General features: G+C 46.8%; 1 protein-coding gene across 1 annotated transcript in view; it reads right to left on the reverse strand.

Moving 5' to 3' along the window:
• Positions 1-16,033, reverse strand: part of MINDY3 (MINDY lysine 48 deubiquitinase 3) — an 80,532-nt gene that overhangs the window by 6,537 nt on the left and 57,962 nt on the right. The window contains 3 exon segments of the mRNA XM_029077751.2: positions 1,086-1,173; positions 3,889-3,961; positions 7,158-7,230. Coding sequence (XP_028933584.1) covers positions 1,086-1,173; positions 3,889-3,961; positions 7,158-7,230 — 234 coding nt within the window.

Raw genomic sequence — 16,033 nt, forward strand, 5'->3', positions numbered from 1 at the left:
GTGGAGGATAGCCCTCCCGACTGAGGCACCCTAACAGCCGCTCCAAATGCAGGCTTAGAAAACTTGTCGCGAGGCGACACTTCCAAAAGTCACGGTCCATCGATACCGTCGGCCATCTCGGACAGTTTTCGATACCATTCCGGACCCAGTGGGTCGAGGCTGGCTCTCACAGCTTAAAATTTTAAAAAATGACATTTTTTTCTAGTCTCCCGGGCTTAAATTCTGGGATTCCCCTGCCCCCAGCTATTGAAACGGTGTTGGAATCTATATGAATCTTAGTTTTAGACCATTCGTTGGATTCTCCTTGCTTTCAGGTTGACCGTTCCACCTGGCAACGGGGTTTCAAATTCCTCGCAGTTGCAGGCCGTGGGCGAGGAATGGAAGAGTCTCGGTCTGAATTGTGGCTAACGGGGCGGAAGGCAACGGGGAGGGGCTGGGGACAGAGGGAGTGGTGGATTTCAGGGTGGGAAGAGAATGGATCCAAGCCCCAGGGTGGGGTGAAGGAGGATTTAGGACGGAGAAAGAGCCCCGGCGCTGGGGGGTTCAAAGGTTTGGAAACCGAGTGAAAATGTGTTCCTGGGGGAGCTTCCGAGAAGCCCTGCCTACGAGGCCGATCTAGACCGTGGCGTTCTGGTCCCACACATCGTCTCGGAAGACGGTCGGGGCCCAGCTGACCCTTGCGCTCCTTCGGGCGTTTCCTCAGACTAGTCCAATCAACAGCCCCTAATAGGAGGCTCCTCCCGCAGAGCAAGGAGGGGTGATGAAACACCCTTTTCCCCGCAGACCTCGCTCACCAGAGCGAATACACGGTTCATTCAAATTCAGGGCGTTTCCCTCGTGGTCTTAAACAACTTAAAATTCTGGCTTGTATCTGAGAGCATCATTTAAATAAAGGGATACAAGAATCTCGGCAACGCACCTTGCCTCACGTGCGCCTGAACCGGGGGCGGGGAAGAGAAGGAGTGAGCTCTCTCCAGCCCAGCCCAATGAAGCGAAAGACAAAGGTCAGAGTCAACGAAAAACAATCGTTACCGTCGTTCCCAAGAGTACCGGAAGAAGCCCCCTTCGATCCCAGATTATGTTACCTGCTCAGGGAAGAATTCTTGAAGAAAGGGACCCAGTAATATGATTCCTAATCCTTCTGGGTCTAATTTGGTCTTCATGAGGTTTACGCTGCGACAGAAACAATGGAGAAAAAATAATAAGCATTGGACATTTTTATTTTCGCGTGATTAAATGATGTGGTTCTAACACGCCCGCTTACGAACCCTCACAGAGCCCGTGCTTTTTAGGACCTTAATGACAAATACCGAGGAACGGCAGCTCACGTGCCAAAAGACGAAGTTATTTTTAAAGCAGGATAATGTGTTTCTATTTAAAACTGAAATTGGGATGATAATTTTGGAAGACTGTTCCTTATTAGGTAAAGTCGTTTGAAAACTCAGAGTCTACAAAACCCCAATTCATGACCTTCCCGGTACACTTTATTTTCTTTTTAAGATGTGCCCGGACGTAACAGAGCCAATTCATCATCCAAGTTCGTTCCTCTTTCTACGCCGAAAATACCCCGTTGAGTATTACCAGCATGCATCCCGACAGGCTCCCGGGGAAGTAATGCTCGCATCGGCCAATCCGGCAAACGTCCCCAGGGGGGTCACGTTCCAGAACGACCGAGGTGGAAACTCGGGGTCCGCGCTCCCGCCGAAGGGGACGGTAAGATGAGCTGACAGCATCCCCAGAGTCGCTTACTTCCAAAGCAGACGGGAGCTCTGATCAGGGCCGGAGAAGCGAGGGGTGCAGTCTTCCTCCCCTTTCCACAGCCCAGAGAAGGCCTTTTGACAGCCGGGTGCCGCTCCCTACCTCACGTTTACTGCTAAGGCCCCACCGCTTATACAGGCGACTTCCGTGGCCCGCGGCAGGTGGAAGAGAGGTGCCGACATCAGGGGCTGAGACTAGCTCGGGTTAGAGACCGCTAAGGAAGAGCGATACATTTTTTTCGACAGGCCCCGAAAGCCTGTCTAAGGAAGAGCCGTGAACAGAGTGTGAACACCACAGTGTTTAATGCCAAGGAAGCCGAAACAAAATTCAGGTTGGCTGAAAAGCGTTTCCAGGAATATGGAAAAAGGTTTGACAAAAATTGCCACACGGAACCCGTGCGAGTATATACTTATGGTATTCATTAAGTCCCTGCCCCACATGGGGTTCCCAATCTATGTCAATCGATCCATCGATCGATCGTGTTTACTGAGCATTTACCGTGTGCAGAGCACTGTACTAAATGCTCGGGAGAATACGACACAGTCAGTCAACGGTATTTACTGACCGCCTGCTATGTGTTCAGCACTGTGCTAGCACTGGGGAAAATACAACAGAGTTGACAGACACGTTCTCTGCCCACGTCGAGCTTTCAGACTAGAGGGGGAGGCAGACGTCAAAATGAATTACCGACATGTACGTAAAGCGCTGTGCGGCTGAGGGCGGGGGAAGAGCCCGGGCTTGGGAGTCGGAGGCCGTGGGTTCTAAACCCGGCTCCGCGCTTATCAGCTGTGCGACTTGGGGCAAGTCACTTCGCTTCTCTGTGTCTCAGTTACCTCATCTGTCAAATGGGGATTAAGACTGTGAGCCTTCTATCTACTACTCCAGTGCTTAGAACAGTGCTTGGCACACACTAAGCACTTTACAAATACCATTATTATTATAAATAATAAAGGGTATAAATCCAAGGGCAAAGACGACCCAGAAAGAAGAGGGAGCAGGGGAAATGAGGGCTTAGTCAGGGGAGGCTTCTTGGAGGCGAGGTGATTTTACTAATGCTTTCGGATAGGAAGGGGGAGGGAGTTACGGGGAGTTACTCTCTGCTCAGGGAAAGATCACTTTTATGATGCCGCTCCAGCGGTTTTACAGCTACTCGGGACAATATCTGCGTTGCCTTGAGTTTCTCCCTTCCAAGGTGGACCCGCCCAACTTGGCTTAACTACTGAAAATGGCTGAAATCGCAACCCAAGGTGGTTAGATTCTGGGATATTAATTCAGATGTGATTAGTTTACAAATGTTTAGATGTAGTTGCATACTTTCAAATAAGCCACATCTGAAATTCATCTCAAAACCGAATGAAACAGGATTTTAAACACTGGGAATGACAATCCTGTTTATGCTGCTTACACTAAATTCCCTTGTTATGTATTTTGTATGTTGCAAGTTTGCTTTATTACTGGCAGATGAAAGACCTGGAGAACTTGCCGAATCACAAACTGGGATTTCCCGTCATTCTCTTGGAATAGGAAAGTCACAGGACCGTGGACGCCGGTCGGATCTCCGGGTTTATTTCCACATTTGATGAACGGGAGTCTCGGCCGAATACAGAGAGTATTTCTCCTCACGGATAGTTCTCGGGCACCCAAAATTCGTGGTGAGAGTTTCGGATGTGAAATGATCGACCACGAACCACTAAGGTTAAGTAGAAAATTGATTAAAGCCCATAGACTTCCAAGAGAGTGCTCCAAGAGAGGTTCCGAGAAAATCCTCCAAAAGCGGTCTTTTGACATAAAAATGCAGGACTGCATTGGACAAATCCATTTTCTTTTTTCCAAAACTCTCCCTTGGAGCTTCACTGTCCAAATCCGGTAAGAGCTACGATCACTACGGAGCATGGCTTGAATGAAAATACAACAAACCTCCCTCTCCCTTTTTAATTATCTCCATTTTAACTTTATACCATTTTTTCCTCTGCCAAATCTGATTATATTACTATCTTCTCCACCCTTTAGGATCGGTAGCTAGTAAACTTGAGACATTCTTCAGGTAAATCGGGGGCTGTGTGAACACCAACGAACAATGCAATCGTTTTTATCTGTGGTCAAGTGGTTTCGATATGCAATTTCACTTACTATTCGGGATCTGATACAAGGTCCAAAGCTTTCATTACATCTTCTAGAAGTGTGTCGGGAATGAATCCATTATCTGGGGAGAAGGGAAGAAGAAAGTTGAGATGAGCAAGAGCATTCACTCTGAGTCCATGAATGCGAAGCCTCGCAGAAGCTTCCAAGTGCCAACGGGCCACCCAAAATGTGGTGCGATCTAAAGAAATGGATTTCTCGCCTTCACTCTGTAACACTTACCGTTACCAACATTTCCCATCTCTCTCAATCACAGTCTCCTTTTTCCCTGCCTCAAGAGCCTGCAACCTAGGGATCATCCTCCACTTCTCACTGATTTTCAGCCCACATCCAATTCCCTGCAAAGACCTGCTGATTCATCCTCCAAAATAGTTCCAGGATCTGCCTCCTTCTCTCCAGACACCACTCCAACTCAAGCAGAGTCCTCTTCCTGAAAATGGCTCGGCATATCGCTCTCCACTCCTCAGAAATCTCTAATGTCCATCTTTCTCAACTACCGGCTTCGTGGCTTTTCTATCTCCAGTCTGCATCCTCTCTTCACTCAGGTGACGCTTCCGTGCTTCTTCTAAGCCCTTCTGCTTCACCCCTTCTCTTTCCCTGCGCTCACACTCCTTCCAAGTCCTGAAAGTCTCTCACCCTGCTCTAAGCCTACCAGAAAACCCTCCTCAAATTCCACCTCTTCCAACAAGCTTTCTCTGATTAACTCCCACCACCTGGAGCTGTATCAACCCAGCGGCTAACTCCACCGTGTAGCTGTAACACTGGAGTGGGATCATAACAGTACCAACAATAACATCACAATAACCTCTTCTGGAGGTTGGTGGACGGCTGGGTCGCTTTCTGGGACTGTCAGAATTAAGTGTTTGGTCTCTCTCTCTCCCACTTGGTGTCTGTTCACTCTGCTGACGAAGCCTGCATCTTCTTGAAGTTTGGAGCTTATTAGGGGGCAAATGAATCTCACTGAACCCTATCTGAATTCTAGTGCTGGGGAGTACTGTTGACGGAGGAATCCTTCGGCTGTAATTTTCAAACACTTCTGACGCTCCCACAAATGCAATCAGAGGATAGAAAGAGATAAATTGTCTATGCTATTGAATTTGGCACCGACCATTTGACTGTCTCGCTAATTATAGCTAGAAAATCCTTGGAGGACAAAACTGAAACTAAGAATATGAAAGAAAATTCCAATAGAAGACAATAGCGGGGCCAACTGAAGGACATAAATAATACTCAACTGTTTGCTTAAAAGATTAATGGGGTGTAGGGGCTGAAGCGTTTCGGGGTCTTGGTCAACAACTAGAACTAGAGTCTTAAAAGTAGTTCATGAAAAGAGGTTTGACCTCGTGAGAAGGGCACAGGGCTGGGAGTCAGGAATTCTGGGTTCGAACCCCAGTTCCGCCATTTGTCTCCTGAGTGACCTTGGGCACAAGTCATTTAACTTCTCTATACTTGGGGTTCCTTCTCTGCGGCATAGGGATTGGATATTTTGTTTTCTCTCACTCTCAGACTGTGTGGGACAAGGACTACGTCTGATCTGACTGTACTATACTTAGCCCAGTGCTTAGTACAGTGCTCGGTGCATACCGAGCACTTAAGTATCGCAATTATTACCATCGAAAGCATTTTAGTTAAGCAATATTTACTCTTTAACGGGGGAAGCTCTAAAACTAGTTCTCAAAATCTTGAGTCCTTCCGTAGTTTGGTTTGTCAGAAATTACCCTGGCCCCGTGATACTCGGAGTCCCCCAACTAAAATGTATTCTCTCAAAATCTCCCCAAAATAGAAACAGACAGGGAAACGTTAAACTATTTAATTTCTTTTAGGCCTTCTGATTTTCACCAGCCTGACTTCATTTACCCCCTCGTCATCTGGGCCAGTGTTTCTCTTCATGGCCGGACCAGACCCTCATCGAGTCCCATCCAATCGATGACATTTACTGAGTGCCAAGCACTGTACTAAGCACTTGGGGAATAGAATATAATAGAGTTGGTAGATGCGATCCCACCTCACAAAGAGCTTACAGTACGGAGGGAGAGACAGATGTTAAAATCACTGAGAGAGAGAGGAAAGGGGAGAGTATAAGGATACGGACAGAAAGTACTGTGGGGCTTGGGGTGAGACCTCAATCCCTCTTACTGTTCTTCATCTTTTAACCTCCTTGTCTCTACCTTGGCTTAGCCTGGAAAGTGGAGAAGAACCTGGAGAAAGCCAGCTCCCCTGACCCAGGGCCGCTTGGCTGACGTGGATGCGGAGCGTACAGTCCCCTCTAGATTGTAAACTCCTGGTGGGCAGGTAAATGTCGACCAACCTGCTCTGCTCTACTCTCCCAAGCGCTTATTACAGTGCTCTCCACACAGTAAGCGCTCACTCAATACCACTGGCCGACTTTTAACGGTATCTGTTAAGTGCTTACTATGTGCCAGCCACCGTACCAAGCACAGGGATAGATAGAAGGCAGACAGGTTTGACACAGTCCCCGCGTGGGGCTCACAGTCTTACTCCCCAATTTACAGATGAGGTAACTGAGGTACGGAAGAGGGACGTGATTTGCCCAAGGTTACACGGCGTTCATTCGACTGTATTTACTGAACGCTTACTGCGTGCAAAGCAGCAGAGCCGACATTAGAACCCAGGTCCTCCTGACCCCCAAGCCCGTGCTCTATCCGCTAGGCCGTGCTCGTTCTCGTTTGGGTTCACCCTGGCTCCAGAATGGGGGATTTGATAAAAAGAGGTGGGCAGGGTCATAAAAGGGAAGAAAGCGCTCAATAAATACGACTGAATGAGGAGCCAGGACTAGGCGGCAAGGAATCACCTCTTCTGTTCTCTTTTCTTGTCGCTTACTCCGTCTCAATGCACCGAGTACGGCTGAATGAGCTGATGAATACCGATTCTCTAGTGTAAGTGCCACGTGGGACTATTCTGCTGTTGCCTGAGGTATAATTCTAAGGTCAAGCTGTGTGAAAAATATACCGGATCTTCCACGACACGAAAAACCCATTTTTTGCTATGAACTTGCCTCAATCTGTGGCATCTAATGAAGGCTTATTGTGCGCACGGCACTGCGGGCGGTGCTTAGGAGAGCCCAGCCCATTTTTGCTAGGGATTCTTTCCTCTCCCTGGTTAATCTCTTCCCGACTCCACTCTGGGTTTTCAAGAGAGGTCATTTCCCCCACGACGAGGGCCACACATCTGCGAGGATTCCCCAGATCCCAAGGAAAATATGAGATCGATTCAAAACCCAACACGGTGAAATCTCTTACCTTCAGGATCGTAAGTTTGAAAGACTCTCCTGGCTTGTTCCGATGGGGCTTCGGGGGCAACCAAGGCCAAATCCTGAAAAGAACGGGGCCGTCAGAAAAGTTTCACGGAAAGCCCTGCAACTCATGGAGAGAGTATCTGTTCATCTACCAAAATTCTTAATAGACTTTACATGTTTCAGTCCCTAACGGTTAAGAAACATAGCGTGAAATACATCCGAGGGCATGTTCGGAGTATCCACTCCCTGGCACTAACCTTTAAGAGATGAACAATAAAATGGTAAAGAGGCCAAGTCTTGTTTTAGGGACCGACGTCCTTGTGATATATTACGGAAGACGGTAACCACATAAGAGGTTTATCCTTGGCCTAACTCCCCAAGTGAAAAACGTAACATCTCACTGAACTCCCGCGACACACTGCTGACTCCTCAACACCACACGATCAATAGTCTTTCCTACACGACTCCCTCATCCTTACACACCCCTAGAGACCAAATTTTTAGTCCTGGCTCCGATTCCCTCCGGCAGGCGATCCGAAACACCTCTTTGCTTCTTGCTGTCCCGCTCCTTTCGAGAACCCCTGCAGTTTCCCTCTGTCGCGGGACTTTCTTTTCTGAGGCCTTTAACTAGATCTCTCGGACTCGTTTCAGGTCCCCACTCCGGTCCTTGCGCACACAATTCCTCTCTTATCGGATCACTCCCTGCCGAGGTCCTTTCCTTCCATCATTCAGAGGGCTCCTGAAGTCGCTGAGGAGGGGGAGGGCCACGAAATGATTCAATAGATCTTTGAGAAAAACGTGAAAGGAGTTGGGGCTGTTTAGTCTGGAGAAGAGAAGGCTGAGAGTGATATGTGCTTCCATGCGGGGGGAGTGTGACCATTTGCTCTGCAGGCCTCTAAGGGTCAAACGAGAGGAGGTGTGCTCAAATTGAGGGAGATTTTATTTGGGCGTGAGGGACAAATTCTTGATTGGGAGCGTGATAAAAAAAAATCTGAAGAGCATACCAAGAGAGGTCATAACGTTCCCCTCCCCAGACTTTTAACAAGAATACAGATACCCATCTGACCCGCAGAGTTTTACATTCACTCGCCTGGACCGCAGGATGGCCTCCCGCCGTCCCCTTCTGGTCTGGAAGGCAGTGTGGCCTCGAGGGAATAGCCTGGGAGTCAGGAAATCTGGGTTCAAGTCCCAGCACTGTCATTGGCCTCTACTGTGTGACCGGACCATGTCACTTAACCTCTCTGTGCCTGTTTCTTCATCTAGAAAATAGAGACGAAAACACCCATCTCCCCCCCGCTTAGACTGTGAGCCTCGTGTGGGCCAGGGAACGTGTCCAATCCGATTATCCTGTATCGGTCCCGCTGCTTAGCGCGGTGCTTACCGCCCAGTAAACATTTAACCAAGTATGATCAAACAATAGGGATTAAAATTCTAATAACATGTCGGCTCACTGGTGGACCACAGTCCCTAATGTCTTCACATCACAATCTCTGTCTAGCGGCTGTAAATTTTTATTTAGCGTGTTCCGAAGATTAGGCTGATTCCTCGAAGGTTATGACCAGAAGTGACTTTTATTTTATTTTTTTTAAATTTACACATTCCTTCATGCAACAAAATGATGAGCAAGTGTCCTTTCAACATATAAAAAAGGAACAACTTGCAAAGCTGGTAAATTCAGATGGTAGACTCTGGAAAGGGCCCCACAGAAGATTCCTGGAGAGATTTCTAAGGGCTAACAGTGCTTGGCTCATGGTAAGCGCTTAACAAATACCATTATTATTATTATTATTACCTCTTGCATAAGCTGAATCACCCTTTCTCAATCCCCTTGCCAATCAACTTTTTCCAGGTGGGAAGAGTTTGGGAGTGAAACTGTTTACAACAAGATGACAAATGACCTTTCCTGCTTAGGAGAGCTTCACAGGTCAGAGGTGACTAGCACAGAAATGGAGATCCACAAATCATTTTCTTCTTGCGAGAACTCAAAGAAAAGGCTGAAAAGAAGCGGTATCTGATGATCAGAGGATTTTCTGCTTTACTAAATAATAGTAAAGAACTCCTATTATCCCATGCAACACAGCTTAGTGGGAAGTGCATGGGCCTGGGAGTCAGAGCTCCTGGGTTCGAATCCCAGATCTGCCATTTACTTGCCTGCCTGCCACAGTTCCGTGGGCAGATACTAATAATGATGGTATTTGTTAAGCGCTTACCATGTGCCAGGCACTGTTCTAAGCAGTGGGGTAGATTCTAGGTCATCAGGTTGTCCCGCATGGGTTCCACGGTCTTAATCCCCATTTGAGAGGTGAGATAACTGAGTTAAGTGACTTGCCTGAAGTCACACAGCTGACAAGTGGCAGAGCTGGGATTCGAACCCACGACCTCTGACGCCCAGGCCCGCGCTCTTTCCCCTGAGCCACCGTGCTTCTCTAATCAGTTAACTGCTCTGTGATTCACTTCTTCAGCCGCAAAATGGAGAATAAATCCTATTCCCTCCTACTCAGACTGCGAGCCCCACATGGGACAGGGAATGTGTTCTTACCCCTTTATCTTGTATCTACCCCAGCGCTCAGTACAGTGCTTGGCACATAGTAAGCACTTAATAAATGTCCTAACAACAGTAATTATTATTTGTTTAAAATAAAAGTGTAACAGATCCCTCCCTTCAGTGAAGATGGGAGACACATACAACTCTGCAATTCTGTCTCAAATCAGAGATGGCCTATCAACCCGTATATATTTTCATCACCCTATTTATTTTGTTAATGAGATGTACATCACCTTGATTCTATTATTTTGTTAATGAGCTGTACATCACCCCGATCCTATTTATTTGCTGTAGTTTTAATGAGATGTTCATCCCCTTGATTCTATTCATTGCTATTGTTTTTGTCTGTCTGTCTCCCCCACTTAGACCGTAAGCCCGTCAAAGGGCAGGGACTGTCTCTATCTGTTACCGATTTGTCCATTCCAAGCGCTTAGTACAGTGCTCTGCACATAGTAAGCGCTCAATAAATACTACTGAATGAATGAATGAACCCAAGACTAGGAAGCAGAGAAGGGGCATGGGGTAGTGGATAGAGCACGGGCCTGGAAGTCGGAAGGTCACGGGTTCTAATCCCGACTCCCCCACTTGCCTGCCGTGGGACGTTAGGCAAGTCACGTCACTTCTCTGGGCCTCAGTTCCCTCATCTTTAAAATGGGAATCGAGACTAGGAGCCCCACGAGGGACAGGGACTGTGTTCAACTCAATTTGGTCGTGACCACCCCAGCGCTTAGTAAGTACCTGGGATAGAGTAAGCACTTAAATACCATTATAGCATCAGCATTATTAATAATGAATACAGAACAATCCTATTACCTAGAGTATCTGGAATAATAACTTGAAATGCCAAACCACCCATCAATCAATCGTATGTATTGAGCGCTTACTGTGCGCAGAGCACGATACAAAGCACTTGGGAGAGCACAATATAACAGAGTTGGTAGAAAACTGTTTCGCTTTTTAAGGAGCAAAGGTTCAGACCAATGTTAGCGACGAGTTTCTTAACCCCAAACTCGTTAGGAGACAAAGATTTTATTGGTCTTCCCTCCCGATCCGGGGAAGAACATTTGCCTGGAGTCCGACTGCATTCCTGGGCTTGCCCTTTTCTCTCTCCACCTTCAAAGCCTAATTAAAATCCCATTTCCTCCAAGAGGACTGGCCCTGTAATACTTCTCACTAGTGGCTGAGAGGGGAAAGGGGGCACCACGGGAGATCTCCCCCCTGCCCCGCTGCCGGGACCAGAGGCAATGAGGAGGAAGATCAGGAATGGCCGGAAGCAAGCACGGGGCATCTTCAAGATGCTCACTGCTGCTCGAGCTCCTGGCGATCGGGATGGGGGTGTTAGCTAGGGGATCCTTGGCCTGATCACCTCCACTCCCTCTCCCCGACGATGAGCCCACAAAATCACGGCCACAGACCCAACAGGTAGGTCTGGAAACGAGAGGACCAAGAGCGGGAGGCTGACTCCTCTGCCAAGAGGGGGATATCCCCTTGTGGGAGGAGCTGGATTCTCCTGGGGGGGAAGCCGGGAAAGAGCCCGTTGGTTGAGTTTTGGCCTTGCTGCGATGTCTGCCCGGCTGCGCCCCTGAAACCCCAGCCACAAGAGATCTTCGGGCACACTCGTGGACGAGGCTAGTTATGCCTAGGCTGACAAGGAAGCTAGAGGAAGTTAAGCTGGGGCTCAGTTTGGGCGAAATCCTATTTTGCAGCCACTTCCTTAAGCAAAGCTCTCAGGCGGCCGGCTGCAGCGCGGAAGCTCACGGTATTTGACTTCTGACAGTAGTAAGAGTCATGTGTTTACTGTGGGCAGAGCGCTGTACTAAGCGCTGGGAGAGAATACGCTGGTGGGAATTAGACATGGCCCCCTTTCATTGCTTGGCCCTGTCAATCTCCCAGTGGCTTGAAATAACACCCCGTGAATCTCGACTTTACTAACCTCTGCTGTGCTCGCTTCCGATCTGGATTATCACCTGAATCCCGGCGTTGAGCTCCTTTTGTTTGGGAATCTGGTTCTGCTCTGATCCCTGGGGTCTATTGGCAACTGGATCTGGCAACTGGAACCTGGCTAACTCAGGTCCAAATTGGGAGATACAGAGCTAAGCGGCCCAGACTTCGACCGCCCAAAGAAGAATTCTTGTCGGAGTCTAATAGAGTGGAGAGGCGGCACGGAAAGACGGGCAGTAACCGAGCAGTCGAGGTGACGGGCACCCTGAGAGCAGTTTGGGGTGAAAGGAAGTTGGGGCAAGATTAAAGAAAAGCAAAAACCCACAAAAATCCTATCACTGTTGCCAGGGTCTGTGCTGGGTGAAGAAACACTGAGCACTTGCTGGGTTGGCTGGTCCAAGTTCTATATCATCGGGGCCGAGAAAGACTTCCCTTGCTGTTCTTGGCAGAACGGAACGGAAACTTGATCGGTTATGCCACACATTCGGTGAACATCCCCAAATGGAAAACTCATAACGAGTTCTCATTCCTTTTGCATCTGCTGAAAAGTCAAGAAATTACCTAAAAGATTCATTAAAGTTGACACTTTATTCGAGAAAAATGGATTGGTTATCAAAGTATTAAATCACATTTTTATGTTGCTTCAAGAAGGGCCAGGGTCATTAGATATCAGTTGTTGAATATGAAGAATAACTTCAAAACTCTTAACGTCTAAATATAGGAAACTGAGAGAAACATCTTCAACCACCGCTCAAATGCCAAGAAAATAAATGGGTGGGATTCCTTGAAAGTTGAAATGTAAACATCATGGTAAGTCTGGAATGAGGTTAACTACAGTTTATTCAAAGTCTAAGGAGATTTTAAAAGTTCATTTAATCAGATAAAAACATCCCAATTTTGGGGGGGGGGGGGCAATTTGGTTCCTCTAATATGATTTTCTATCCTCTTGAACCAAACGACTCCAAAACTCTTACATTTCTGGTCATTGTTTAAATGGAAATGAGAGCAACTTAAAGAACCTGGCCAGATGCTGAAACGCGTGAAGCCGACATCTTAAAAATATCTGTTTGCACTGACCAAACTGAAATTCCACAACTTCTGCCAAAATGCATAACTTGTGGATTTAACGGGATATGCCTGTCCCAGACAATGAAATTTCCACCCAACGATGACAAAAACCAAAAACCCTTCCACAGTGATTTTCACCTTTTAAAGCAACGAGTGAGAGGAGAAAATCATATTTCACTCTTTCACCCTCACGACGTGCCAGCAGCCATTTTTACAAAACTCTTTTCCAAGGGTTCTCTTCAGTCATATCCATTATTTCAAGATGGGTTTGCCCTCAGGGCAGAATATCAGATCTCAGTGAGTTCTAATGAAAACATTCTAAAAGTTTTCAACATACAAATCAGAAACAGCACACGCAAGAACCTCTAAAAGCCTCTGAAATGACTAAGCCGGTAGGCTGTTTCCACAAGGCTTTGGTTGAAAACCTACCCTATCAATTCAAGTTTGCTTAAAAATAAATGTTAAAGCAGTGCCTGAACACGGTGTGCCAGAGAAGTTTTAAAGCCATCCCCTATTCTCCTTAACGCAAATTCCATGAATCCCCGGCAATTTTTACCTAATTTAAACACTGATTAGTATTAAGTGAATGCTTTCTCTATAGGAAAGTTGAATACTTATCCAGTCAATCTATGACAAAATTACCCCGTAAGGTAAGCGGTGAGGTATCTGATTAAGTTTTCTTTCACCCTCGCTGCTAAAATAACATTTTAGCTTTAGATGCATTTTGGTTTTATTTACATGAACTCTTCAAGCATTTCGAGAGTTCCTTTTAATTGAGGATGATCAGGGGCTTTGTAAACACCCAACGACCCAGCCCTCAAATGTTCCGGTGATAAGAACGACCATTTGAGAGGTTTCGACTGGCGAAGAAGTCAGGAGGGGAGCGCCATGCTCAGATTTACAGCTGGGCCCAATTCCATTTCAGGAAAATCCTGGCCCTCTGCCTCGTGACCCGTGGGCTCGGAGCACCTACCGAATCGGCTACAGCCTGGTAAGAAGAGAAGGAGATCCAAGACCATAAATATTTAAGGTCTGGTTTTACAGAGCTCTGCATTTGCTAGTTAATTCCTAAACGGCATCAGAATTTGATGGACTCCAGTGCGAGGTTGCTAGCACAAGCAACTCTCCTTTTATCCCTCCTCCAACCTACAAGGCAATAGTCATGAAAGTAAATTAAGAAAAAATCAAATGTCCCTGACAACGAGAGAGTCCAGATTCCTCACCCACCTCTTTCACAAAGTGTCGCTAATAGATAAATCCCTCCGTAAAGCCTGGGCAAGGGCAGTCCCCATTAACTGCTTCCCCTCGGGCTAGCACCCTATCGATGGCTTTTACTGAGTGTTTATTGTGGGGAAGAGCACTGTACTAAGCGCTTGGAAGGGTACAAAGTGTTGGTTAACACATTCCCTGTCCACAGTGAGCTTCTGGTCTCGAGTTCAAGCCATCCTAAGCATGACACGCCTTTTTTAAATTCCCTTTCAGCTTCTCAACGGGTTTTCTAGGTCGAGATGGCCGTTAGTCATCGACGTCATCATCATCATGACATTTATTAAGTGTTTATTAGGTGGCAGGCACCTAAGGACCTAGGGTGGGGGGGGAGGTAATCAGGTCAGACAGTCCCTGTCCCACCTGGGGCCGGGCCTAAGGCTCTTCAAGAAGGTGGAATTGTTCAGACAATTAAATCACCAACTTAGATGACCGGTTAAACTGAGAACCTGTAGAAAGGCACACTGGTTTGATTACTAGATATCAGATATAGATTTGATATTGGATATATTTGATGTATTATTGGATATATTCGATACTATATTAAAAGAGAAGATGATTTGAAGGATTTTAAGCTTAAAGACCATGTCAAACGTCACTGCGACTCAACTAACTAAAGCAGAACTGAAGGCCTAACCTGACATTTAACAACAATTATTTTATTACAGACGGACTCCTCCTGAATACTAATGTTCACTGCAAAACAGGCTTTGGGAAATATCAGAATTTTTCACGGCCTCCTGTGGGAAACCGAGATTAAAGAAATGTTGATATTCCCAACAGAAAGAAATCTGGTGACTTAAAAAAAACCCATGAAACATATGCAGCATAAATTGGTGGTCAGATGTAATAGAAAACAGCTGGCCTGAAAGGGCACGGGCCTGGGGATCAGGGGACCCGAGTTCTAACCCTGGCTCTGCCACCTGCCTGCTGAGCGACCTTGGGCAAGTCACTTGACTTCTCTGTGCCTCGGTCTCCTCATCTATAAAAGACGAAAGAGACTCCAGTTCTCTCTCTTTCCCCCTTGGGCTGTGAGCTCCACGTTTGAAAGGGACCGTCTTCAACCTGATCAACTTGCATCCACCCCAGTGCTTATGCTTCTCGACGGTTGGTGACCCTATTCCTGGGGCTGGGGGAAAAAGGGAAGGGGTGGCCCACTGAAATCCAGGCACTGAGCTTGAAGAAGGCTCATGGGGCCCTGGTGAGGTAGGGGAGGAAGAGTAACAGTTCTTAATCCACCTGAGCAATCAATTCTGAAGGCAGAGGAAATGGGGATTGCAATCTCCTGTTCGGAGACCAAATGCTTTCCACCTGCTGGACCAACCACCGCTAGCTTACACAGAACTCGCCGGCTTTTTCTAAGGAATCACAGGGATCACACTGGACCCAAGCAAATCCACAAAACAGGAGATTACCTCCTCTTTACTTTCTGGTGGGAAATTAGGATTCCCAGACATTCAAAAGGATACAGAGCAACATTTTAGCTTTCCTTGGGTTTCCTTGATTCCCTACCCTAGCAAGTTTGCTTAAAAATAAATGTCAAAACAGTGCCTGACCACGTTGTGCCAGAGAAGTTTTAAAGCCATCCCCTATTCTCATTAAAGCAAATTCCATTAATCCTTGCAATTTTTACCTAATTTATACACTGATTGGTATTAAGTGAATGCTTTCTCCATAGGAAAGTTGAATACTTATCAAGTCAACTTGAAAAGGAAAGGTCTCTAAACACATTCACTGAAAGACAGATTCCTTTATTAGGAGGGGAAAATTGGGATAGAGGCTTCAAGATTCCTAAATGAAAACATGAAGCAAAGCAAGAGCCAGGACCAAAATAGCTTCTCTGTCAACATTCATTCATTCATATTTACTGAGCGCTTACCGTGTGCAGAGCGCCGTGCTAATCGCTTGGGAGAGTGCGATACGACAGTAAACCGACACACTCCCTGCCTATAAGGAGTTTCCAGGCCGGGGGGTAGACAGACATTAATATAAATAAATTACAGATCTGCACATGAGTGCTGTGGGGCTGGGATGAACAAGGGGAGCACGTCGGAGTGATG

The sequence above is a fragment of the Ornithorhynchus anatinus genome, chromosome 13 (genome assembly GCF_004115215.2).
Source record: "Ornithorhynchus anatinus isolate Pmale09 chromosome 13, mOrnAna1.pri.v4, whole genome shotgun sequence".
NCBI classification, from domain to species: domain Eukaryota; kingdom Metazoa; phylum Chordata; class Mammalia; order Monotremata; family Ornithorhynchidae; genus Ornithorhynchus; species Ornithorhynchus anatinus.